The sequence below is a fragment of the Anguilla rostrata genome, chromosome 13 (assembly GCF_018555375.3).
Source record: "Anguilla rostrata isolate EN2019 chromosome 13, ASM1855537v3, whole genome shotgun sequence".
Classification (NCBI taxonomy): Eukaryota; Metazoa; Chordata; class Actinopteri; order Anguilliformes; family Anguillidae; genus Anguilla; species Anguilla rostrata.
In genome coordinates this window covers 10,137,908-10,164,812 of record NC_057945.1, presented here as the reverse complement: position 1 = coordinate 10,164,812, position 26,905 = coordinate 10,137,908, and the positions used below count along the sequence as shown (strand labels likewise).

At 45.7% G+C, this 26,905-nt stretch overlaps 1 protein-coding gene and 1 long non-coding RNA gene across 2 annotated transcripts; one reads left to right on the top strand and one right to left on the bottom strand.

Moving 5' to 3' along the window:
* Positions 1-7,608: 7,608 nt before the first annotated feature.
* On the bottom strand, positions 7,609-21,020 carry LOC135238098 (uncharacterized). The gene is made up of 5 exons (XR_010325011.1): positions 20,801-21,020; positions 19,682-19,933; positions 9,633-10,410; positions 8,215-8,405; positions 7,609-7,730 (listed from the first exon to the last, which is right to left on the bottom strand). It is a non-coding gene; the product is annotated as an uncharacterized LOC135238098 (long non-coding RNA).
* Positions 10,160-11,381, top strand: LOC135238097 (neurensin-2-like). Its single transcript, XM_064305772.1, has 2 exons — positions 10,160-10,360; positions 10,719-11,381. Exons 1-2 carry the CDS (start codon positions 10,160-10,162, stop codon positions 11,088-11,090), a joined length of 573 nt encoding a protein of 190 aa, XP_064161842.1. The 3' UTR covers positions 11,091-11,381.
* Positions 21,021-26,905: the final 5,885 nt, after the last annotated feature.

Below are 26,905 nucleotides of genomic sequence, written 5' to 3'. Positions count from 1 at the left end.
TATAACACAAATGTATTGACATAACCCTTTCACTCTCACCACATAGACAGGAGCATGTGTTAAATACATATCAGTGTGCACTGCTCAAGTCAAGTATATTATTTTAAAGCAGCAAACGCAGCGGGTCACCAGGACCAGGGGAGTCCCGTTCGTTGACTGTGCGCAAAAATCATTCAAACCCGTGTGTGCCAACATTTTCGCTCAAAGGTCTCGTTGTGATTCATGGCCCCCCCCCCATCCCTCCGCTCACAGTGAGCAGTGCGGAATGTGATGAGGACTTATACAAACACTTCGCGAAAGAGAGGAATGAGTGATCTGGGGCGAGAAGTGGTTTAAACTGGGACGCCTTCTCCCCTCACCTCCACCCGTAATGTCTAAAGCAGGGGTGGCCAACCCAGGTCCTGGAGAGCCGCAGGGTCTGCTGGCTTTTGTTTTTACTCGGCACTTAATTGATCAATTAAAGCAGTTGATTACACAGTTAACTCACCTCACCTGGTTTATTTTGTGTAAGTGGTTGTTGTATTTAAGGTCAAAACAAAAACCCGCAGACCCTGCGGCTCCCCAGGACCGGAGTTGGCCACCCCTGGTCTAAAGGGTAATGAAGTCGATACAGCATAAACGGAAAATAAACATTTCAGACTTTCAGACTCTAGCGCAGTTTAGGCGATCCATAGAGACTACATTTGTTCAAGAAATTATTTTAACTGCCATTTTTTTTAGTTTAACACATTTTCAATCTGGTTTAGCTGGTGCAATGTTCATCAGGCCAGACAGCGAGCTAAATAATACATTTTGTCAAACAAAGATATGAAAAAACAAATGCAATGCAGCTATAGATCAGCACTTGGATACATTTGTAAGTCTGCTTCTTCAACATTTTTAGATTGAAAATTTAGATTACAGATTACCTTAGAAAAAAACTATCAAAATGGTCGTGCACAATCACAACACGTCAGATTAGATTGTCCTTAAAATTATGGTTTTTTTACTTTCCAAAAAATAATAATTAGGCAAGCAGCTTTGTGGGGTTTTGGAAATTAGCATATTTAGGAAATTGAAACAATGAACATGGAAATGTTTGTTTGCTTCTTCTGATAATTATATTTTGCAGGGTAGTGAAAAAAGAAAATCGTCCAAAATCTGAATGGCAATACTATGTGTATATGACCATATACTTCGAAGGTTTGCTATATTTTGATAATATATTTAACTCAAGGTATTTCTCAGAATATTGCATTTCCATGAGGATCTAACTGCTTGACGACTGGAACAGCCTAAAAGATGGTGGCGGTCTTTGATCCGGTTCGCTGTGGGGGTTTCCCCTGAAGGGAACGGCGCTAGAGTGAATTTACTCTCTTGGCATGGGGCCAAAGTTTATGATTTATTCAAACTGAAAGCTGAGAGGAAAGGTTTGCGACTGTGCACTCCAGACCGTAACATTAACGATGGCACTGCGGGGCAAAAGGCAGCAGCACAATTCTGTTTGCTCCTGACTGGTCCCATATGCTTATCATATATGACTGGCCCATTTTGGAATTGGTTTAACATTTTACGCCAAATGTGTTTTTGCAGGGTTCCTGAGTGGCACCGTTGGTGAAGGGGCCCAGTAGTCCCAGGATTGGGGCCTGTGTCATTAGCTGATTGCTACATACCACTGTAGCCTAACTGCAGGACATGGCTTAGTGCTGCATTAGCTCCAGCCAATAAGACACCATTTTCCATCAGGTGACCTGGGAGACATACCTTCACTCAGATTAGCGCTAGTTCTCCTGTAGTATTGTGTGGCCTGTAGGGTGTAAAATAGCCACAATAGTGGTCGGCAAACAAATGCTTGTGACTGAACCTGAATGCCCTATTTGTAAATACACCAATAATACAATGTATGCAGATTTGTGTTCCCCCTGAAGCTGACTAATGATATTCAAATTTTTTCTTTATTTATTTGTTGGTAGATCATTGAGATCCCAGTTTAATCAGGAAACAACCAATGATTTGCACATAAAAGTGAGCATTAAAAAATGAGCCACACTTTCCAGTGATGAAAAAAAAACTGGAAATACACTCTCACTTTATGGCTGCGTGTGGGTCCATCGAAAATCGGCTTGGTTCCAAAGCAGCAGTAATGAAATGTAATGAAAAGTAAATGACGGTAAATTCTTGCACACAACAAAAACAAATTTCTCTGCGCATCGACAGACGCATTTGTTAACAGTGCCAGAAGCAGTTTAAAGTGAGCTGGGTCATCAGAAGCTGCTGCTATGTGCACAGACTGCTGCTCTCCTTCCAGTGTCCCCTCACTGATGGCATGTCTTTATGGCATGATAGGGACCATCCTAACGCAGCTAGCTTCATAACACAGTTCACCCCAACAATCCGTCTGGTGCGTTCCTTGGTCTAGTTCCTCTGTATGGAGAAATTCTCCTACACGCCAGTCTTTGTCCTCATGCTATATCTTCTCTCTAGAACCCATTGCACAAATGTTAGGTGTTCAAACACTACCCTTTTGCAACATTAGTTTCTCTGTAGTCAGTACACATAGCACTAACGTAGCCTATGGTATGTAATGCCTTTGAAAAACCAAGAAGGGTTGTATTTTTTCCAGCAGTTTTCTGCTGCAAATGGGTAATTATTATGATGCGTCTTATTTCTTAACATAGAAAAAATTATGATTTTATGAGATTCAGGTTTATAGCTTGTTTGATTGCTAGTTATTAAGTTATAAAAACTGCTGAAACGTGAGTCTGTTAATAAAATGATACTGATGGTGATTTAAATTGGCTAAATTAGAGTAATTTCACTGACTTCAGTCTTAAAACCATACCCATTTCCGACTATTTGTAGGTAAAATGAGTGAAACAGGTAATTTTGCAGGTTGTGTATATTGCAGTGGTATTGGCTATTAAAATATTTCTCATCCAATTTGAGCTACTGAATTCCAGATGCAGAATAAAACTAACACCCTAACCATCACCAATTTCTTATGAAACAGGGTTTATAATAATTGTATAGTTGTTTAACTCTGGTATAATTTGATCTATTGCATATTACACATCAAATACTTAATGAACATCCCAAGATTACTGCTAATGATGATACTAAGATGTTGTTCTGGAGGTTGCTGTTGATATATTTTTTTTTATGGATCATATTCATCTGGCATATCCCAGATGCTGAATTGGCTTTGACCTATTTCATAAATATTTTAAACTCAGTAGTGGATAACCGTGCACCTTTTAAGACAGTGAGGATAAGGGACAGAGTCCGTGGTTCATTGCTGAACTGTGCACGCTATTTCAGTAATGAAATAAATCCTGAGCTCTAGCCTAACACATCGGTGATCAGCCTCACCGGCCTACCTTCAGTCTGGGAAGGGTTAAATGCACTGCTCCTGTGAATAAAGCAAAATCTGAGTTTTATCTGCTCTCATTAAGGAATACATTAAATAATACAGGTAAATTTTGGAAGGCAGTGTACTCTACTGAAAATAACAACGACACCTCATTGCCTTTCCATATCAGTTCAGAGCACCTCTCAATATCTGATCGCAGGGACATATTGTATGTGCTGTGTTTGCGTACTGCATCTAGTCATCTGTTTGAAAAATTCATGACATAATATTACAGACCCCACAGCAAATGTGGACCCCCGTGCCATGACAGATTGGAGCTCTGCACCTTATTTTAGCCTGCATTGCTTCAGCTCTAATGCATACGCTCCTTGCTGTTGACTCCAAAAAAATCCACTGGCAAAGATAATCTAGATCCATATTTTCTTAAGCTCTCAGCCAAGTTGATTTCAGGTTGTATAGCTCACGTCTTTAACTTATCTGTCTTATCATGTACAATTCCAAAAGTATGTAAAATGGATGGTAAGTAATTTACTATTTGCAAAATAAATTCCTTCCTTATTCTTCAAGAACGCCTCATTAATCTTAAACTTGTTCTGAACACCGAGAAAACAAATTGTATGCTGTTCTAGAGAGAAAACTGACCACAGCAGTTTCCAAGTTTGCTCTTTAGCTTGTACTTATTGAGAGAGTGCCCCATTAGAAATACTGTTGGCATTTGAATACACGACAAACTTGCTTTTACAATTCACGTTAACGGTATTGTCAGGAAGTTGAGGTCTAAAATGTAGCTATCTGTACTGAAACAAAACATCCTTTCCCGTCTTTTGCAGAAAGAGGCTATGATTATGGAGGCATCATTCATAGGCGTGCAGCCACTACCACTCTTAAACCCGTGGAAGCTGCATACCACTCAGTCAGAGATTAATTGCAGGTGATAAATATGGCAGACATTACTGTCGTCTTTTTGAAAAGGTTGGCTGGCCCTCTCTGTCTGTGAGACGTGATCCGCACTGCTATGTTTTAATCTCTAAAGCCGTGCTGGGGAAGGATACCACTTTATCTTCCCTGCTGAATTGGAACATTGGCAATTATCGCACACGCTCACAAGACTGGCTTGTACTCCAGGTCCCCAGGACAAACTGACCTAGGATGAGCTGGTTCTTGTACTGTTATCCCCCTCAAATCTGGAATGATCTGCAGAAAACTTTTAAATTGGACTCCTTACTGCCTTTGAGGCTATTTTCAAAACCTAATGTTAAATCTTACTACTTTTGACTATGATAATGAAAATGGTGCCCTTTGTTACACGTGCGGCATGCAAAATTGTTGGTGGGTGGCACGTCCCGCCAACCTGCAGCTTGGACCAGCGAGCCTGCCCTCCCAACACCTTTTCATAGCCGTTTGAGTCTTTGATACCATCATGGCACAGTGCCACCCTAAGTACCAGTTACCGATCGAGCGAGTGCAGGCGTATAGAGCACTTGCACGCCGAATATGTCGATTCGGTTTTTAAAAAATTGATATGAATAAACCCCCTGCCTTCTGTTATTTATTTATTTATTTATTCATGAATGTGTTTATGAGTATAGGCGAAGACCCCGGGCAGCCGGATGGGTGCTGGGTAGCCCGGCGCGATCGCCTCCATGCTCTCACTGAGCGCGTGCGGATGAGAGCCGTCGGGGCCCTGCCTAGCCGGGTTATCCGCCGCTCACATCCCGGGTTCGATGCCATTAAATATTGAACGGCAAATAAGATGGCGGAGAAGCCGAACGGTGACATATAGCGACTGTCTGCGGCGGCTGCCTCATATCCCTGCGCTGAGAACAATTGATCTGGTGGAGAGCGACAGGCCTGTGCGGTGCCCTCTGCATGCCAAACAGCCTTAATGTATGTAATCCTATATACGGCATCCGCCTAATGGAGGGGACACCTACACTATCTGCCATTTGATATAAACTCTGCGCTGTTTAGTTTTCTTAATGGTCTGACCTCTGCTGCAACACTGTCCATGAAACGTGTGGTTTGATTCAGTAACTCATCTCTCATGTTCATACGGCGTACGTTCAGCATGTTGATCTAACCTCGAAGGCAAACGTTGGTGGGTGAGCGTGTTCCCTCTCAGGTATGATTCCATGGTGTCGTCTGTTATTAATAAAATGCTGAACACAAACAGAACAGGCATCTGCTCGCTTGTTATTTTTCAAATTATTTTGAACGCGTTCCGCTGCAGTTTTGCTGAAGATGATTATCTGGCAATGTGAAAAGGATGTTTTCCTGCTACATTGTGTCAAACCTGACATGCAAAATCAAACAAAAAGCTTCTACTCTTGTTGAACGTGTTCATTTTCCAATACCTTAGTTTTACCAGCGCTTTTGTTTTTCCACAGAGCAGCCATACACACTTACTTAGAGTACAGGTGTGATGTGGTGTGTAAACTGCATACACAGGGAGATGTGGGGCCACTGGCTGTGCCCACACACCGCCCCACTTCCTGTTCCTGTTGCTAGGAGAAATGAGAAAGGGCAGACTGGCTGCCGTATGACTCATACCCTATTAGAAACCTCCGCTTGTTTATCAGAGCCTGAGTGTGTAGCGGAGGCGAGGGCTGTGGAGGTAGGGAGTTGTGCAGTGATTAGGCGATATTAGAGGAAAATGTATCTAAATAATTAACCATAATCCACTAAACCCACTAGTAACATGATATAGGAAGTCTGCTGGGAAAATATGAGATATCTATGGCCACCCTAAATCAGAATTAGTATTATTTTTTTGGGTTGGGGGGCAGGGGGGTGAGGAAGATGCAATCCAGTCATAATGAATCAGGTAGGGAGAATACGACAGAGACCTGCCAATAAATGAAGTAGGTCTAAATTAAAAGATACCCCCGACACTGGAAGAAATGTGGTTGCACCAATAATAATAATAATGAATGCTCTCCGTCTGTGTGATATTATATGCGCAATAATAATGTTTGCCGATTCCCCGCTCTGGCGGGTTAAAGAACCCTCATCAGCATTTACATAAGAAATGCCAAAGGTTAATGAGAAATCGCTCGACTAATTAACTTGCTGTTTGACTTCACGACCGCGCTCTTTTGTTCGGTTTAACCAATCTCATTCTTTTCCGGTGTCGGTGGCATTTCCCGTACAGCTGGTGCCATTGAACATTTTAAATGGGTTCCTCTTATGTGGAACAGATTGTTCCATTAACGCCGCCATCGCCCCGATAATGTATACGGTCTTGAATAATTCTTATTTATATTTTTTATTCATGACGCCCTATGATAATTGCTGAAGGATACGAGGAGATACGTGACACCTTCACGGACGCCCGGTGGCAGCGCGCAAGGTTGTCCTGATGAATGCGCGTGTCAGCAGCAGCTGGCGTTTCCATCGTTTTTGCTTCCTGCGTGTGTATAAATGGCGCGTCTCCCCGCAATTTGTCCCGTGCGCCGCACTCGCATTCATTCACGTGCCAACGTATCGTGCGTCAGGTGTCCAATTACATATATTCGCGTCTTAATTAGAAATGATAAATGTGGTTTCCTCTTCAAAAAAACAATAAACGATTGGCCTCCATTAACTGGATCAACCCTAATTTTGGCTGCAATCATAGCAAAGTACATGCACTCCAAATGGTGAAGTGCTTTCTGGTTTTGTGAAATGCCTGTGCTAATGCGTTTTGACTTGACGAACAAAGAGGCTGAGTCAAGAGATACACTTCTGGAATTTACAACAGCAGGCAGAAGAGCCAAATAAAGAAAGAAATGCACGTAGGGTACTTACCGCTTGCTTCTGACAGTGATGGACTAACCACACAATGTGCGGGGGTGATTGTAAGGGTAATCATGCATGTGTATGTAGGTGATCAGAGGACAGAAATAATTTTGCCTTTGTGGTGCCATGGAAACACATCACAGGATCAGACGGCAGCTTTGAACCAAGGACCGGGGGCGAAACATTCTGCTGGGATATACACCACGCTCCAAACTTTCTCCTCCTGGAGAGGGAACAACACTTGACTGCAACACAAAGAGCTTGAAACAATGAAAACATCTTTTTTTTATTTGCGAGTCAGAAGGATTTATTAAAGGAATGTTCCTGTTACTGTGCCCACAAGCTTACCCGCTTAACCTAGGCTATCGTTTCCAAACAGCTTTCTTGCTAAGTCTGAACAGACAACTCCGTCAGGACTGTGGTCATTTTGCAGGTGTGTGTGTGTGTGCACGTGTGCCCATGCATGTGCATGCATGCATGCGTGTGTGTGCATGTGAGTGTGTGGGTGTGTGTGCGTGTGTGTGCACGTGTGTGTGGGTGTGTGGGTGTCCATGTCCACAGTGAACCCCTTGGGTGGGGGGGCGTGGACAAGCGGTGACCCCTCCTGGAGAAGTAGGAGAAATAGGAGAAATTAGCACATGCGCTTTTGTGTCTTTCTGTTGTATTATTTCCGACACTTATATCTGTGGCTGTGGAGATTTCCCTCCCCTTCTCTCTCTCTCTCTCTCTCCCTCAGTCTCTCTCTCTCTCCCTCTTTCTCCTCTCCCTCTCTCTCACTCTCTGCCAGTCTCTCTTGCTCTTTCTCTCAGCCTCTCTTACTCCCTCTCTTCCTCTCTCTCCCCCTCTCCCCCTCTCAGCCTCTCTCTCTCTCCCCCTTTCTCTCCCTCTCTCTCTCGCTCCTCCTCTCCTCCTCCCGTGTGCATGGCGTGCGACGGCATCGCCGCGCGGCTCTAAGCTCTGCCGGCCCGCCATCACGGTACTGCGCGTCCTCTCGCTCTCCGTCTCTCTCTCTCTCTCTCCGCCGCTCTCGCTCCCTCTCTCCTCCGCGGACGGACAGCTGGACTCCAGCATCCACCAGGTAAGATCACCTTTTGTTCTTCCCTCCAGAGCGCTTTCTTCTCTCGTCCCTCTTTCCTCCCTCGTTCGCCCTCCCGCCGCACGCTGTCGTCTGGCTGGCGGACGTGAGCGGCCGCTCGACAGTTTCCGTGTGTTTTGAAGAGTGCTGTCATCACTGAGGAACGCTGTGGAGTCTCATACAGGAACGCCACGGTTCTGTCTGCTGCAGGCACACATTCAAATCAACATTCATTTTCCTCATACTTAAAATGGGTGACAGTATGCCGGATAAACAAACTGTTTGAATCTCTTTTGACAAGTATGCTTGTCATGGTTAACTTGCTGAAGCTATTGACATTTAACCACTATAACCATAATAATGACAATAACCACAGATTTGCCGAATAATAGCTTCTTACTGTTTAGCACTAAGTAGAACAGAAAAATGCTGTTCATCCATGTTATCACATGACCATAATACAAGCCAGTAAAGGATTAGGATATTGACACTGTCACCCGGTCACCCCTTCTTATCAAATGGATATCAAAAGGAGTTGATATCACACTCTGGCCCACCAAGTCCTGCATCTCAATCACGCGGACCAAGGTATGAGCTCTGCTTTTTATTTAAAGCCCGTGGGATATCAAACCAAACTACATCTGTACCTGCACTACAAATCCCAAAGCAGACAACTGCCGCTGAAGAGACCAGGACTTTGATTGACCGCGTCTGACACCAGGATTACCTTCTAACGGACTGACTGACTAAAGACAGGGACTGAGCACGTCTGACACCAGGATGACCTTCTGAGAGACTGACTAAAGACAGGGACTGAGCACGTCTGACACCAGGATGACCTTCTGAGAGACTGACTAAAGACAGGGACTGAGCACGTCTGACACCAGGATGACCTTCTGAGAGACTGACTAAAGACAGGGACTGAGCACGTCTGACACCAGGATGACCTTCTGAGAGACTGACTAAAGACAGGGACTGAGCACGTCTGACACCAGGATGACCTTCTGAGCGACTGACTAAAGACTGGGACTGAGCACGTCTGGCACCAGGATGACCTTCTGAGCGACTGACTAAAGACAGGGACTGAGCACGTCTGACACCAGGATGACCTTCTGAGCGACTGACTAAAGACTGGGACTGAGCACGTCTGACACCAGGATGACCTTCTGAAAGACTGAATGACTAAAGGCTCGGTTGAGCTCCTACACAAGAGTTCCTGAGACCAGGATGCACTGATTTCAAATGTTAACGCGCACAGCACAGGAAAGAACAGCACATGCAGACTGGTGTACAAGAGCTCGAGTCAGAAATGGAAGCGGTCACATGACCAGCATCTTAATGCGCTGTCACAGACCCAACCCTCCTGTGTGAGCGTACAGGCTGCCTACGGCTGGAGGGGGGGGGGGGAGTGATTCAGTTTATGTGACTCACCGGTTTGTCACGCTGCCCCCCAGTTCACTTCCTGTGTGCAGCCTCCCTCCTCCGGGCCCTGGTCTGCCGTCTCCAGTGATTGGTTGGCCCTCCCCGGCACCAGGGCCTGATACCATCTGACTGCGTTTCCCTCCCCGTCTCCATAAAAAAAACCTGCTGGCTGAGAGAAGCTATTCGGCGAAGATCATGGGGAGTTACCGCGGCAACCACACATGACATGCCTCGGGGTCTCTTTCTTTCATGTCTCTCTGTGCTTCCGTACGTGTGGGTTTGCGTGTGTGTCTGTGTGTGTGTGAATGTGTGTGTGCGTGTGTGTGAATGTGTGTGTGCGTGCTTTTGCAAGTGTATGTTTGCATATATGCGCTATACATCTGAAAATGCTTCTTTGGTACATGTGTGTTTCTGATACTGTTCCTGAGTGGTTTATTATGGTGTCCAGTCTCACCCCTCGCTCTGTAAATTCGGGTTGCTCTCGCCCCCCCCCCGCAGACCTCTGGCTGAGAGGGGCGCGCCACAGCGGGACCTCCATGGCCGGCTCGACGGACCTGCGCTGCTGTCCACGCTGCTCGGGCAGGAGAGAGAGCGGGGCCCACGGTTTCGGCGTGCGCTCCTACCTGCACCTCTTCTACGAGGACTGCGCCTTCGCGACCCCCCGGGACGTGGAGGAGGACCCGCGGAATAAAGGGGACCCCGTCTCCTCCTGGTCCTGGTACCCTCTTCTCTGGAAGGTAACCACGTGCACAACATCCTGGTCCTTCCACACCACTGACTTCCTCCCCTGTGGGGGTATCAATATCAATTCAGCATTCTTGAAGTATGATTGCATAAACTTGAATTATAATGTAAGTATACTAAAGTATAATTCAGCATCCTATTTTTTAAGCATACTAGACTCCACACCTCCAGTCAGTCAATGGCATATGGAACAGTGTGTGTTTCACCTCCTCTGAACTGTCTAATTTATTTAAGCCCCAGATTGTGTAACTTCTGGGAAGCTAGCAGGCAGCTCTGGGGTCTAGGCTGGCCTAGTTTGATCTCATTAGTTATTTCCTGTTTCCTGCTTCCTGTTTCCTGTCCGTTGTGCAGGCCAGCCTCACGGCGGGACTCCTCCTGGTGGTGACGGGGGGCGTGGCGCTGAGCGCGGGGCTCCTGCTGCCCCCCCGGATCGAGGGTTTCGGGGAGGGGGAGCTGCTGATGGTGGACGTGCGCGCGGCGGGCCACAACGGGATGCTGCGGGCGTGCCGCCTGGCGGGGGCGCTGCTGCTGGCCGCGGGCGGCGCCGCCCTGCTGGCGTGCGCGCTGGCCTCGCCCGTCTGCCGGACCGGCGAGCGGAGCAGGCGGGACGGGGCCGAGCGCTCGCCGGGGGCCTGGACGCCCGCCGCCGTGTCGCCCATCCGGCTGCCACTGCCCGTCAGCCTGGCGCACGCGGTCGGCGTGCAGCCCAGACCGGCGCTCTGAGCACGGGCAGCGCCGCGCGAGCCCCCCCTCTCCGTCCGGTCGAACCCGCGGTCCCAAGCTCCTCAGCGCGCAGCGGCCGCTTCACACGTAATTATTTTCCCTTCGCGTCTCCTCCAGTCTGCAGGACAGTTGTGCGCCCCAAACGCCCGATGTCACGCATCGCCAGCGCCAGCGTCGTGGGCAAGCAGGATGTGCAAAGCCAGCTCCCGGCAGGGTGTATTGGCACCCCGCTCGGCTGCGATCTCGGAGTTGCTTTATTTTTTAATAAAAAACGGTTACCGATTGCAAAGACTTCCGCTTTTGTCTCCTTCTGTTTTTTACGAGACGGCACAAATGCATAAAATTTCACGAGGTGAGATTCATAACCTTCCAAACATTTAAGGCCGCCGCAAATCGAAATACATTTTGTGGCGTGCTCGTGTTCCCCCCATAAATAATATTCCTTTTGATATATATTTAATGTGGCCACTAGGCATCCCCTGCATGCAAATGATGAATGAGCCATAATGCAATGTCACACACAAGAGTGAGTGGCTAATTTATCTGACTGGAAACCTATTAAGTCTGTAGCTGGCAGCCAGAAGGCACTGGGCTTTTGGGGTTAAGGAGTCTAATGCCGTTTAAATTTAACCCCTTCCGCACCAGAAGGCCGGTTATTACGTGTCAGGAAACAGCGTCTGATTGAATTTAATTTCCCCCCAAAGTCGCTTTCAGGAACATGGGGTTCCGTATCTTTTAACTGCACTGTGTGGTTTTAATGAAATTAAACAGGGCAGCTTTTTCCCTGCATTGACATTAGAACTGAGCTATACATTCACGCGCAGCTACTACATGAAAAATGTCTACAGAATTATTCTACAGAGGCCTAAACTCCAAGTAAGAAAAGGTAAGAAAAGTGCTTAAAAATATACAAACACTACTCGCTTCTTAATTTGTACCTTTTTTGCTTGTACTGTAAAAGGTACTTATTACTACCCAAATAGAACATTATTGTATGCTTCAGGCAGGCCTGTTGGGTGAAATTTCCGGGCCTGAGACAAAATTATATGATATTATTTCTGAGCCCCAGGACAAGAATATTTACCGCAAGTTGACAGACCATCGGGCCTCCCCTACTCCAAGGCCCAGGACAACTTATCCTGTTTGTCCCCCGCCCCTAACAGCAGTTCTGTTTTCAGGGTACGTTTGGGAAATTTGCTCCTTAAAGAACAAAAATGTTCCAACACTGCACCTTTATTTCTGAGAGTGTGGAATGTGAATCACACAAAAGTATTATCTGTCCAGGATTTTTATTTCTGTATTCCTCTCTGTGTATCTCCTTTGTGATCCGGACACCATTTGTTCCTGCAGTTTTGAAACGTTTTTTTTGTGAAGTCGCTGCATGCCGTGTAGCAGTGATGGATCTTTTTTTCCTATTAAAAGGCTTTCTTTTCAATGGTTTGATTGACAGTGATGTGACTCAATGTTTGCAGACAGTGTTTGGCGCTGCTGTTTTAATTCTGCAGAATGGAGATTTACTGTATAGAGCAGACACACGCCAGTCTTTACAAGGGCATGTCCCTTACAACTCAGGAATCATTATAATTCCACAGACATGACAGTCTCTAAGACTATCACTTTGCTGTAAGTGACAGAAAAGAGACGGAAATTCACATAGCAAATTGAATATTGAAATCCCATTCACCCCCTCTCACACATCCACCCCCACACTACCTACCCTCCCCCCACCCACATAATCAACCACCTACCCCCCTCCCCTGGATGCATAAAAATTTCAATAAATGAATGAAAATATAATGATAAGAGAAAGATAGGCCATAGAGTATTCATGATCCAGATGATACTGAAAAATAATAAACAGATAACCCAATATTGTGTCTCTTATTGAAACAGTGATAATTCACAATAATCTCATGGGTGATAATCAAATAGAAGTATTATTATATGTCAGATATATCCCCTTCTATTGGCATTTTTTGTAATATCAGAATGTTTAAGGAAGAAAATAAAGGGATTGCAAATTTCCTCAAACAACATCTGTTTTTCTCATAAAATATAAGTGACTTTCCTTTATGCCATACATGATGCCATGTTTTTGATCCACTGTCTATATACAGTATGGTCTATAGGGCCTTTTCCAGTTTAAAGCAACACACCTTCCAGCTTAGCAATAAGCCTTGCAGGATACACATGGCAATGAATACTAATAGTTTCCTCCATATTTGTGAATTGGGAGGGTACACGTTCAGAAAAAATGTCTTTGGTTTCAAGAGGGAGAAAACTGAAATAATCTGGCCCATCATGTGTTCCTATGAATTCATTACACTTAAAGCATATATCTGGAATATTGTTGATGTAATTTGACTGGTGTTAGATATGTGCGCAATAATAATAAAAAATGGAGATCAAGCCTTTATCATAGAAATCTTGTCATTTTCTCCTCTAATGAGGAAATGACTGGGCTATTATATTGCATATACTGTATAATACTTAGTTGTAAATTGTTTTTTATGAGTGTTTGCTTGGAAAGTTGAATTTGGCTGATAATCCTTGAAAATTAAATCCCTTTTCCTTCGAAGTCCCCTTTTAGCCCACTGAGCTCACAAACGAAAGCAGTCATAGGTGCATTCATGTTCTCATACAGTTACGGCAAGCAGACTGCACCTGACCATACGTGTCACTACAGATCACAAATCACACAAAGGTGCTTGCATTAATTACATTACAGGAATCAAATTAGTTATCCAGAGTGACAACCTTTTTTGCATAGCATTTATACAGCTGGATATACACTGAAGCAATGCAGGTTAAGTACCTTGCTCAAGAGTACAACAGCAGAGTCCTACCAGGAATTCGAGCCTGCGACCTTTAGGTTACATGACCAGCTCCACACCAATAATACTACACTGCCACATTAATGTGCCCCACAGGCTGCTGTACAGAACAGACTAAATTTGCTGTCAAATTCTGTCACCCTAACTCCTGATTCAATTAAAGTAAATTACGCACAAGGGTGCGATTTAAAAAGCAGTAGTTATGAAATGGCAAGTTGTATTTGTATTGTGAAAAGAATGTCTAACTAAAACAAGGCAGCTTTACTGTTCTCCGATGACATCAGTCAGAAACCTGCCAGACAGCGTGTGGTGGTTTCTGTTCCACCATTTTGCACTGCAGAGGGTAATTTCAAAAAGCCTTCTCTACAGGGGAGCCACCGGGGACTGCGTAGCTGGCAGACCTCATTTGATTCCTCCCACACGTGTCTGACGCACAAATGGATTTCACTTTGCTTTTAAGCTTTAATGAGCTGGGAAATCAGGATCTGTGTCTCCAGTCGCCTCGCGAAGAACGTTCTGCATTATTCAAACTGTTACTTCACGTCTGGGGCACTTTAGCAAAATTAGCACCGGACAGAAATAAAGAAGACAATAACGGCCAAAACTATTTGAAATGTGCTCTGCTGTTTGTGCACTGACAGCATTACCTGCCGTTCCTGTGAATTAAGCAGAAATGTAACCACGCTGTTTAGAGGACGGTTTAAAATTAATCAAAATCATGAAATTGCACAAATGTGTCAGTGCAAATGTTGATTTATATTTTCCATTCAATGAGCTAGTATTGCAGTAGCTGTTTTCTGAAAAAAATTGTACAGAAGTAAGGATATTTGGCATTGGCTGTCATTCAAACCTTTCATTGCAAAACATTTAGTAGACTTCATGTTGAGTTCAAAGACAGTTGATTCATCCATGCTCTCATTGGTGACAGCTATATTTTTGTGAGAAAAAAATATATAACAAAATGACTTATTATTGAGAACAGGTGCTGATAGCTCCCTTTACTCTGTAGAGGCTGGCGTACACTGGAAGTGATACCTGAAACGCAAGCACATACACGTACACACATACACGGGCACACACGCACTCACACACATACACAAGCATACATACATGCACATGTAACGCACACACACACATAGCACATCCATACTCATTTAGAGGCATTGTCACCCGTCTAGTCCCCAAGTACAGTAAATCGCACTGGTTTCATTGCTGCAGTTGCGCGATTTCACCACAGACAGGCAGCAAAAGCCAATTTACCTGGACCTGAGAGTCTATTGTCTGTTATTCTGCTCTGACTTGAGTCAGTCTAACCGCTGTTGAAACCAATCAAAACCTATTTCAGTTACAAATAATAATGAGAATGCCCAGTGATTTTTCTAGGCATCCAACAAAGTTTCCATATGAATATGATTCACCCAAGGCAGCATAGTTCCGCTTGTCTTATTTGGGGAAACTGAGATAAGGTCAATGCACCCATAAAAACAAAGCTACCTTCGACTGGCAAGGTTAAACACTTGCATATGATATCACATCATGTAATGCTGGCGTTTACAGTAGCAGTTGCATGAGCTGCCTTATCTTTACCTTCACAAAGTCTAGTTCGTTTTCAGTTTGATGGTAAATTGTCGGCTTATCAGTAAGTGTTTCATGATGTAGTTCCTTATTGTGGCGTGTTTGTTTTGATAAAAAGGAAAGTTGCAGACACATTACATCCCTGTTTTTGCTTAATTGCTGTTGTTGAGGGGAGAAGCTCAAGGCCGAGGCTAAATCGGTGATAAACGGCCATCGCACCACCCTGAGAATGCTCGTGTTGATCCAGAGCAAGACTGCAGGTCAGCATAGCTTGTCCCAGTGGCCAGTGTGGGAGAAGTGCGCGCAAGGCTAGAGGTTTTTTTTGTTTTTGTTTTTTTTTCCCAGCACTGTCGAAGTATCAAAGATACAGTTATTAACAGTCCTCTTTGTTATGGGAGCAGTCTCAACTAATTGGTGACAATCAACAAAAGGTGGACCTAGAATAGGTCCCAGAGGAACTCCCAGTTTATCTCTATTAAATTTAGAGTGTATTTGATATTGCTGAATTGAGCACTGTTGTTTGTCATGCAAAAACAATTAATACTATTTCAGCGTTTCGAACAATAAAGCTGGAGGGAGGTCCCCAACCCTGGTCCTTGAGTACCACATGTATCCTGGTTTACTTTCCAACCTTAATTGCAATATTTGACATTAAAATTTGTTGTTTATTAGACACTTTTAATGTATAATGCGGGATGATTTAAACCCTTAATGCTATATTATGTCAGAAACAGTTGATGTTACAAAGAATGAATATTCCATATTCATTTAAAAGTCTGCATGTCAGTTCTAAGAATTCACATGCATCCATTTTATCTTACGTGCTCTGGTAAATGATTCAAACTAAAATAGATTAATCTTGAAATGATTCATTGATGGGCATATAGCTGAAGTTCTTAATGCCGAAAGTGTGCATACCTCCTCACTGATACTAAACCATTACAAATCACGATGAGTCAAATGTGCATCTTGTTACAGTCCGTTTCAGCAAAAAAACGACAGAGCTTATGGTTTCACCAACGTTTCTTAATCAGGAGATTGGAATGGAATTTGTTGGAACGAAAACCGTCACACACACAAGGGTGCTCCATGACTACGGCTTGGAAAGCCTGAACTGTGATATTTTGGAAGTAAGGATGTGTGGATTGACTGCCAGGCCATCTGCTCTCGCAGTGACAGACCTTCTGGAAATCCAGAGCACTGACCGGCTGGGTGGAGGGAGACATGCAGTGATTCGCGGAGAGGTCAGTATTGAGCTGAACCCTGATAACCGGTTCTTCCTCCCCGGTGTGTGTTAGGACATCCATGTCCCATCCTCCGTCCATGTGCCAAGTCATGCATCCTCAAGCACTCTCGGCAGGACAAACAACATTTGCGACTTTTGGAAAGGATTTTGCAAACTGGCCCATGAGCGTGTGTGTGTGTGTGTGCTGTAACTGTGTGCTGTAACAGGATACGCAATGTAATCATAACAATGTGTGTATTGTCAGAGAATTTAATAGTGTGTGTGCGCTCTACAGCTGTAACAACATGTGCAGTGTAACAGTGGCTGTGCTGTCACTGCGCGTACAATGTAAATGTATGTAGTGTAATTGTGGCTGTGGTGCAAGAGTGTGCATTGTAAGTTACTGCAGTGTAACAGTGTATGCTGTGATATTGTGTGTGCTGTAACAGAGTGGGCTGTACCAGTGTGTGTGCTGTAATAGTGTGTGTAGGTGAGTGGGCTGTTCCAGTGTGGGCTGTAAGAGTGTGTGGTCTGTAGCAGTGTGGGCTGTAATAGAGTGGGCTGTATCAGTTTGTGCGCTGTAATAGTGTGTGTTGCTTGTGCTGTAATAGTGTGTGTAGCTGCGTGTGCTGTTCCAGTGTGTGTGCTGTACCAGTTTGTGTGCTGTAATAGTGTGTGTAGGTGCGTGTGCTGTAACAGTGTGGGCTGTACCAGTGTGTGTTCTGTAGCAGTGTGTGCTCTGTACCAGTGTGTGTGCTGTACCAGTTTGTGGGCTGTACCAGTGTGTGCTCTGTACCAGTGTGTGTTCTGTAGCAGTTTGTGTGCTGTAATAGTGTGTGTAGGTGCGTGTGCTGTAACAGTGTGGGCTGTACCAGTGTGTGTTCTGTAGCAGTGTGTGTTCTGTACCAGTTTGTGTGCTGTAATAGTGTGTGTAGGTGCGTGTGCTGTAACAGTGTGCTCTGTACCAGTGTGTGTGCTGTAACAGTGTGTGTGCTGTACCAGTTTGTGTGCTGTAACAGTGTGCTCTGTACCAGTGTGTGTGCTGTACCAGTTTGTGTGCTGTAGTAGTGTGTGTGCTGTACCAGTGTATGCTCTGTACCAGTGTATGTGCTGTACCAGTGTGTGTGCTGTACAGTGTGTGCAGTGTATGCTCTGTACCAGTGTATGTGCTGTACCAGTGTGTGTGCTGTAATAGTGTGTGCTCTGTACCAGTGTATGTGCTGTACCAGTGTGTGTGCTGTAATAGTGTGTGCTCTGTACCAGTGTGTGTGCTGTAATAGTGTGTACTCTGTACCAGTGTGTGTGCTGTAATAGTGTGTACTCTGTACCAGTGTGTGTGCAGTAGTAGTGTGTGCTCTGTACCAGTGTGTGTGCTGTAATAGTGTGTGTAACTGTGCGTGCTGTAGCAGAGTGTGTGCTGTAATAGTGTGTGTAACTGTGCGTGCTGTAGCAGAGTGTGCTGCAACAGCGGGCGTTTTAAAGGCATGTGAGCGAGCTCGTGCTTTGAAGCGCTGGACCGGCCCGTGCCCTTCCACCGTGAGCTCACAGGACGGCCTGTCATCACGCCGTGATTAAAAAGAACACTCCGAGCGCTCGCTTCCTCTTCTGTTCCGCAGGACAAGGACACCTCTGAACAGGCACGCGAACGCATTGCAGCATCTGCCTTCAATCCCAGGGCCAGCGAGGGGCTGTGACCGCCATCTCTGCCTCGACGCTAACTCTGAAACCCCTTCAGAGTTCAGCTCCAGTACCTGGAGCCCTTGGGCCTTGCAGGAGCGTGAATCACGTGACCCACCGCGTGTTCATGCAGGACTGTCCAGGATCGCGGAGCCCGGCGCGGTCGCGGTGTTTGCCGACGGACGCGGGGTGTAGAGGGTGAGGAGTGACGGCGAGTCTGCGTCGCGCGGCGGTAAGAGGACGGGCGTCGCCGATCCCGTCCATCACGCGTAGCGCAGCAAGCGTATACACATGTACACGCGTGTGTGTGTGTGTGTCACCGCTGTGTCAGGAGCCTCTGAGCATAGAGGGCACATACTGTCATGGTGGATCAGGGAGGGGGGTTTTTTGTGGGGGGAGGGTGGATAAGGGGGGCAGCAGGACGTGTGCACGAGCCCTGCCCGTCGTCTCAGACGCTACTTCCTGTGCGGCTGCCGCTCCTGTTTCACAGGACAGGAAGTTGAGCAACCAGCCAGGTGGGGGGGATGGTGGAGGGGCCATGACTGCGGGCTTGGCTTTGAGTGCGGTCCCCCGCCCCATGCCGGGGTTGTCATGACTCCAGATGCTCTGCATGCCCCACCCCAAACAGCGACAAGCCGCCCCTGCCTCTACAACCGCAGTCCTGGCTCCATCTTTGGGCTTCACCCAGTTTGAAACAGGGAGAATGCCAGGTTGTTACCGTGTTCCCCTCTGACCAGCAAACATAGAAAAATGCTGCTTTACTCTTTATTAATTGAGGACCACGGGAACCTTTACCATACTTTTACAATTTTCCCTCATTGCAGCTTCATAAATATTATTAGATAAGATAATCAGCAGCAAGGTACTGTGGTTTTGTTGCTTCGAGTGTTGTTGTGTGCACAAAACTTGCAATATTTATGGCTTGATACTGGAGGCAATTAAAATGATTATGAAATATAAGTCAAACTGATAAATAACTGGAGATTCAAAACACATTTAAACGTAATTGGATCGCTTGGAAAATGATTGATTGCACGTCCTTCAACTGTCTCCTGTCAGTAACTGCAAACAGATGCAGCGAGTGACATTTCCATGACATATGAAGCGTCACACACCACACGCCAATTTGTACTTGTTGACTTAAGCATTCCTGAATGTTTATGTACTTATTAAAAAAGGCACTGTGTAGTGCTCACAGTACTAAGGAGTGATTTTGTATGCGCATACTTGTGTGGAGATGCAACGCATGTTTGCATGTATCATACACCGCTGCTCTTTACCAAACGTGGCGGAGGAGAGGTTGGCGCTGCAATCAGCGATCGAGCTGAGTGGGCGCTTCCGGCTGCAGCCGGGGTTCGCCACGGAAAAGCGGGTCCGCGGGTCGACCACGCGCTGGTAAAATCCGCCCGGCGCGGAGCGACCGCATCCTGGGCAGGGCCGCCCGCCTGTCTGTCTGCCCGCCTGTCTGTCTGTCTATCTGTCCGTCCGCCGCGGCCAGCGACCCCAGATATAGCCCGGGACACGGGGGCGAGCTGCAGAGAGAGAGAGAGAGAGAGAGAGAGAGAGAGCCGTGAGCAAGCGCCGAAACCGCGCTCCCGCGGCGTCTCGCAGCCGCGTGGGGAGACGCCGCCAGAGATGAGTCACGACTTTAAAAAAAGAGCGCCCCGACGCGAACGCGTCGAGTCATCCTGAAACCCCTGACGTCCACGCGCTCACTCTCTCCCTCGCACGCAGGGCGCAGAGCGGGGCCTGTCGCGGCTCCTCGCACACAAGCGCTGAGAAAGAGTCTGCACGTAAAGTGACAAAGACGTCAGGAGGCAACGATGTCAAAAGCACAGTAAACATTCCCATTATAAAGCATTATTCAACCGTGGGACCAGTTGGGCAGTGGGTCACGAGCTATTGTTGCATCAAATCACATGAAAGAATACCGGTCTTAAAATGTCCGTTTGTGTTTCAGAGAAGAATACAGTCCTCAGCAGGATGTTAAAATGAGATAAAATCACAACAGATACAGATATTGTATTGATAGTGTACGTAACGAACGAGCGACCACCTGTGCCATATCTCATATGAAATTCCGTGACAGGATACAATATTTTTAAAATGGCCAAAACAGAACTTGCTTTGGTTTGAAATAAATAATACGTAGACCTATAGAGCAGTGGTAACCAACTCTGTTCCTGGAGATCTACCAACCTGAAGGTTTTCACTCCAACCCTAATTTGGCACACTTGACTCTACTAATTAGCAGCTCATGAAGATCTATAGCTGTTGAATGCGGTGTGCCCTATTAGTGTTGGAATGAAAACCTACGCCGCAACAAGGTTGGTTAGCACTGCTGTAGAGGACATGCTCTAAAGTTGCAAAAGCAAAACATTCCCACATAGCCTACTTACTTCATCAAACTCAGAGATGTGTCACTTATTTCTGGAATTGTATTCTTGTGGAAGAAGAGCCATGCTCCAGTCCCTGCTCAATTCTGCTAAATATAGTACTTGGAAGAGCAGTAACCTTTGAAGGGTTTGCAACATTCCTGTTGTGAAATGCGTGCACTGCGTACCCACTGATTGGGTGCTCATCCTTCGCTCTGTTGACGAAAGTCTTTCTTCACATTATCTCTTGGAAAGGGAAAGATGTAAACAGTAGTGAGAACGAGCGCTTTGGCCGAGCGGGCTGGGGCGGGCTCGTGGGCGGACGGAGCGGCGGCCGGGCGAAGCCTCCGCGAACGCGCGGGGGTCACGGGAAAAACGCAGGAAACCCACAGCGGAGGGACGGACGGGCTAAAGAGCTCCGCACCTGCGCGGAAAGATTACTCACTGCACCGGAGTCCGGTGCGAGAAACCGTCTATGGTCAGCTGGGAGGGTTAAGAATACAGGAAGGTCAATCTGAGCGGCTAATGAGATCTATGGTGATGCATCAGAGGTTACAATGACAGCTGCAATTATCGTTCCCCATCTGCAATACTCAGCCTGAATGTCTGCAGTGATTAGTAAGAACGCACACGGAAACTGATGAGTACATCATTTTGTTTAGTTATAAAGCCGTTCTTACTCACAATCACAGTTCTCCATGTGAAACTACAGACTGCCCCCGTCCAACTTATTCACCGGTGAGTGTTCCCCGAACAATCTAGTGTACTGTCATCATTACACCCCCATCCCCCCCCCCCCCCCCCCACGCCCCCGAACCCAAACAGTACAGCCAACACAATGAGCCGGAGGTGAGGTCGAATTACACCACGGTCTATAAACATTACCTCAGTGTCGTAAAATGGGAAAAAAAAGGAAGAATGTAACACGTTTCGACATAGCGAGCCTTGCACGATTACTTGCGGCCTTTACTCTCAGGATTACACGCGTGCGCGGGGGGGGGGGGGGGATCTTGAGCAATCCGCCGACTGGGGCGACATGTGACAGGGGGATGTTTGTTCCCCTGGAGACAGAGCGGAGCGTCCCGCGGTAACTCGGCGAGGGGGCGGTGAGATTACTTCAGGGGGTGGGGGAAATGAAATGGAGAGGCACAGTAACGGTGTCATTACCCATACCCCTTCCCCTCTCTGCCTGGTCATTAGCAGATGTCGTCGGGTGTTCCCCACAGGAAGAGAGGAAGTCTTTCGGCTCTGCCCCCAAGGCACAGAGCCCTCAAGCTCCCCCCCCCCCAAAGTGCTCCGGTACGTGTGACAGCACTAATGTGCCCAGATCCCTGACCTCAGGCTTGCGGCCTCTTGGTTATGTCATTGACTCACCCCTCTCCCCTTTGCCCTCTCCAAAATGGTGTTTGCTTTTTTTTTTGGTATATATGATACTGAGATGACCCTCTGTTCTCATTTTAGGTCTTATTGATCAGGCTGGTGTCTCAGCTTCCGAAACAAACAGTCTGTTCAGAAATGTCCACAGTGTCCTCTGCATAAATCACGTTTTTTTAAGAGGGGTGGTGGGGGGCCGGGGGGGGGGGGGGGTTGGTGTCACACACTCTTGAGGTTATAATACACATACATATTTAAAAAATTATACTAGTGGTTATAGCTTGACAAATATATATTTTTTTAAGTTGCAGTACTGTGAGCTTGGTGATGCAATACTAGCACCCAGCTGGTCATTTGCATTAGCAAATTTGCACGGTTGGAAAGAAAATATAGAATTTGAATTTCGTTCATGAGGACACAGTTCAGTATTGACATAATATATTCTGGATGTGCAGGCACAGAGACTCACAGGTTATGTTCATCCATTCTCTCTGTTCATCATCCTGGTTTCAACTTTTTGAACCACAATTTGGTCCCAGGTCCACCAAAATAAAGCGGTTATAATATCTGCAAAGGGTGCTGATCAGGACCAGTGGCATAGCCAGCCAAAGCCATGGATCTTTTTTTTTTGTTCTGCACCGAATCTTATTCAGCAGCAATTTATTCCGTGTACAAAACATGGGGAAGCCACGGAGAGCTCCCCTGAAGGAGTGCTCCCATATGCCCCAGGTCTGTAGTCACGCCCACTGCCCCCTCTGCCCTTGATTGCAATGTCGTCATCCCCCCCCACCTCCCCATTCTCAAATCCCCCCTCCCCCCCCCCACAAAGCAGTTCACAATCTCAATTTCCCCCACCTCCCATGTGGTTCGCAATTGCAATCTCCTGGTGGAAGTTGCCCGCCCCCAGACCCCCCCCATGGGGGCTGAGCCTCTGATCTCTGATTAAGCACTGCTAGAAACGCCCCCGCCCACGACCAGTCAATCACTGGTCTATCACGAAAATCAGACCCTGCCACCCACTGGTCTCTTGTGCAGATCAGAAGGCATCTCTGGTCTCTGCTAAAAATCTGACAATACGACTGGCATCTGGAGAAGATCTGACACCATCACTGGTCTCTAGTGAAAATCTGGCAGTATCACTGATATCTGGAGAAGATCTGACACCATCACTGGTCTCTAGTGAAAATCTGGCAGTATCACTGATATCTGGAGAAGATCTGACACCATCACTGGTCTCTAGTGAAAATCTGGCAGTATCACTGATATCTGGAGAAGATCTGACAGTGTCACTGGTCTCTAGTGAAAATCTGGCAGTATCACTGATATCTGGAGAAGATCTGACAGTGTCACTGGTCTCTAGTGAAAATTTGGCAGTGTCACTGATATCTGGAGAAGATCTGACAGTGTCACTGGTCTCTAGTGAAAATCTGGCAGTATCACTGATATCTGGAGAAGATCTGACAGTGTCACTGGTCTCTAGTAAAAATCTGGCAGTATCACTGATATCTGGAGAAGATCTGACAGTGTCACTGGTCTCTAGTGAAAATCTGGCAGTATCACTGATATCTGGAGAAGATCTGACAGTGTCACTGGTCTCTAGTAAAAATCTGGCAGTATCACTAATATCTGGAGAAGTTCTGACTGTCGCTGGTCTGCAGTTCAAATCTGACAGTGTGACTGTCGTCTAGTGAAAATCTGACCATATTAGTAGTCTCTGATGAAAATATGAAATATGATAGAATCATTGGTCCATTAAAATCTTTCAGTGTCGCTGGTTCATGGTAAAACTGTGAGATCTGGCAGTGTCACTGGTCTCTGGGACAGACAGTGCTGCCTGACGCATCTTCAGGCCTTGTTTATCCTTTGTCCTCGTCAGCCTGTTAAACTTTTATTTCCACAGCAATTGAACATTTCCTTGGAATTGCTACTGAAAAATGGTGATTGTTCTTGGCCCCAAATTCAAGAATGCAATTCGTCTTAACAATGTGGTGTTGTCCATGTGCTTCCTCTTTCTTAAGAGGGACACAATTAAAACCTTGCATCTTCCCAATTCCTTTTTTCTTTGAATGGTCTGATGTATGGAGATCTTTAATAAGAAAAAAAAAGAGGAATCACACCATCTTAGTCACTGATACAATTTATAATAAGAAAAAAAATTGGAAATGTTAAAAAAAACCTGGAAAAGCTAATATGGTTTTAAATCAATGATATATTTGTTTCTGCCTTTTTCACATGGAGTATAAGAAACATGCTGCTGTCTTAATTCCACTTCTGTCAGGTTGTGTAGCACCACATTTCATGCTGAGAAAGAAAATTACCATGTAAATGTACCATTTTCCTGTGGGAGAGTGATCAAAAATATGTCAAGCATGATAATTCTCGTCTATGATACAAAGCTGAAAAAAGGCAGCAGTCTTTCATTAGAAGGTGAGATGCTCCTTTGGATAAGCTGTGGCAAAGTCCCAGCATGCAAAGGGTAATGGGCAGGTTTTAAGCCCAGTGAGGGGTAGGGATTTGTAGTCATAAGTACACGCTAAAAGTCCAGCGTCTGGGTATCGTGGGGAATATTTAGCCGCGGTGATTATGGATCATTTCACTCTTATTTTGTAAACAGTTCAGACGTAGGCAATGGCACATACATTCCTATTTCACACACCCTCAGATAAACCCAACGAACTGCAGCTAGGAACCACAATATTTACCATGCGGAAAAAAACGTCATAATGTGCAACTTTCACAAGGGAAACAATTGCTTAAGACGCTTGCGAAATGCCTGTCAAAAATTCTTTATTATTGAAAGTGAAATCATTCATTCCAGGTTGTGTTGGTAACAGAACACAACATTACTGTGCGTCTATACTTTCATTTGGTTTCAAATATACAAACCTGTTCACCATGCTAAAAAACTCATACAACACTGTTTGTGGTGAGTGTATGGTAAGATGTTAATTCTCTATATAACCTAGAACTGAGGAGCCACCAAAGCACACAGCCATCAAAATGCTGGGTGGGGGGGGGGGGCAGAACAGTTATTGTAAGAGCTGGTCTTAATCAGGCACTGTGTGTAGCGTGTCACCACTGTTGCCCACTTCTACAAATGGAAAGTAGTTAACACTTGATCAAAAAGTCACTAGAAGTCGCTAAATTATGTCATTCATTGAAGTTGCTATTCGTGATGCCATGACATTCTCATTTGCATATGAAAATGTGTGTTTGGTGAAGGAGGGAGATTTTCTTTAAAGAAATGCCTCAAATAGAATAGAATATTTGATTTCATATATTATAGGTGGTATTATTTTATTTTATATGTTACATGGTGTATTATTTAATTTTATTTAATATATTACGGGTGTATTACTTTATTATTACAGATTCTACCTCACTGACAGACAGAACATCATCACCATAGGCTATCATAAATCCTAGCCCCCTTCTATTCACCATCTACATCATGTTTCCCCTTGGACAAATCATTCATTGCCATGGTCTCAATTTTCACAGTTATGCTGATGATACACAGATTTGTCAGTACCAAGAACTTCATAGCCCTACCACCCGCTTACCCATAGCCTGTATTCATGACATAAAATACAAAGTGGCTACAAATTTTCTGACGCTAAATTGACAAAACTGTAATAATCCTGATTGGACCCAAAACCATGACTCAGAATGATGTTGAAACAGTGGTCCATGCATTCATTACCTCCCGGCTTGATTACAGAAATGATCTTTTCAGTACGGTATCCCGTCTGAAACATTCCACAAACTCCAATATTCCCAAAACCCAGCTGCCAGAGTACTCACATATCAAGACATAAGCACACATCACCCCATCCTCTGCCAGCTGCATTGGCAGCCCATTTCCTCACACATACACTACAAAGGGCCCCTCACCACTTACCAAGCACGCAAAGGGCTGGCCCCTTCCTGCCCCTCCAAACTTCTCCTCCCCTGCACCCCTCCACACACTCCCAGGTTCTCTGGCACTGGTGTTACCCAAAACCAGGCTGTCCTCCATGGGGGACAGGTTGCTCAGTGGCATGGCCCCCAAACTGTAGAGCACACTACCACAACATCTCTGTGACACCCAACACTCTGTGTCACCCTCACTCTGTACCATGGACTTACTCATCTCCCTAGACTCCCACCCCAGTTTCTCTTACTTGTTTCTCTTATTTGATCACTTGGTAGTTAGTTAGTTAGTTTCTCCTTATTAGTATGCTGTGGTACATTGAATGTCAAGTCTTTTGTTTTCTTAATCCTTGCCCGTAAAGCATCTTTAGGTTTGAGGAAGTTGCTATACAAAATAAATGTATTATTATTATTATTATTATTATTGGTGTTGTTGTTGCATTTAAATTATTATATGTACTTATGTACTAAATGTTTCAAACTCACAAGTTGTTTTGCCAGTGAATGCCATGTGCAATGTAGTGTCGTGTTTACATGACAAATCCAATATTGCCAACACAGCAATGAGTCAGGTGACCTGTGTGACTGCAGAAATAAGGAAGGACCCGGCTGGCTGGCAGTGCCAGGTACAGGTGTGCTAGCGGGGCGCTGGGTGTTTTCCTGATTCCACAGCGCCGTTTGCTGCTTCCTCTTCGCCTGGCCGACGGCTGCAGCTGTTATAAAGGTCACTTTGCTCAGCGGTGCCTCCACACCCATCTCCTACTGCTCAGTTCTCGCAAGCGCACGGGACATCGCTGAGTGTTTAACCGCTAACGCGCACAAGCGCTAACGCACGTGTCACGT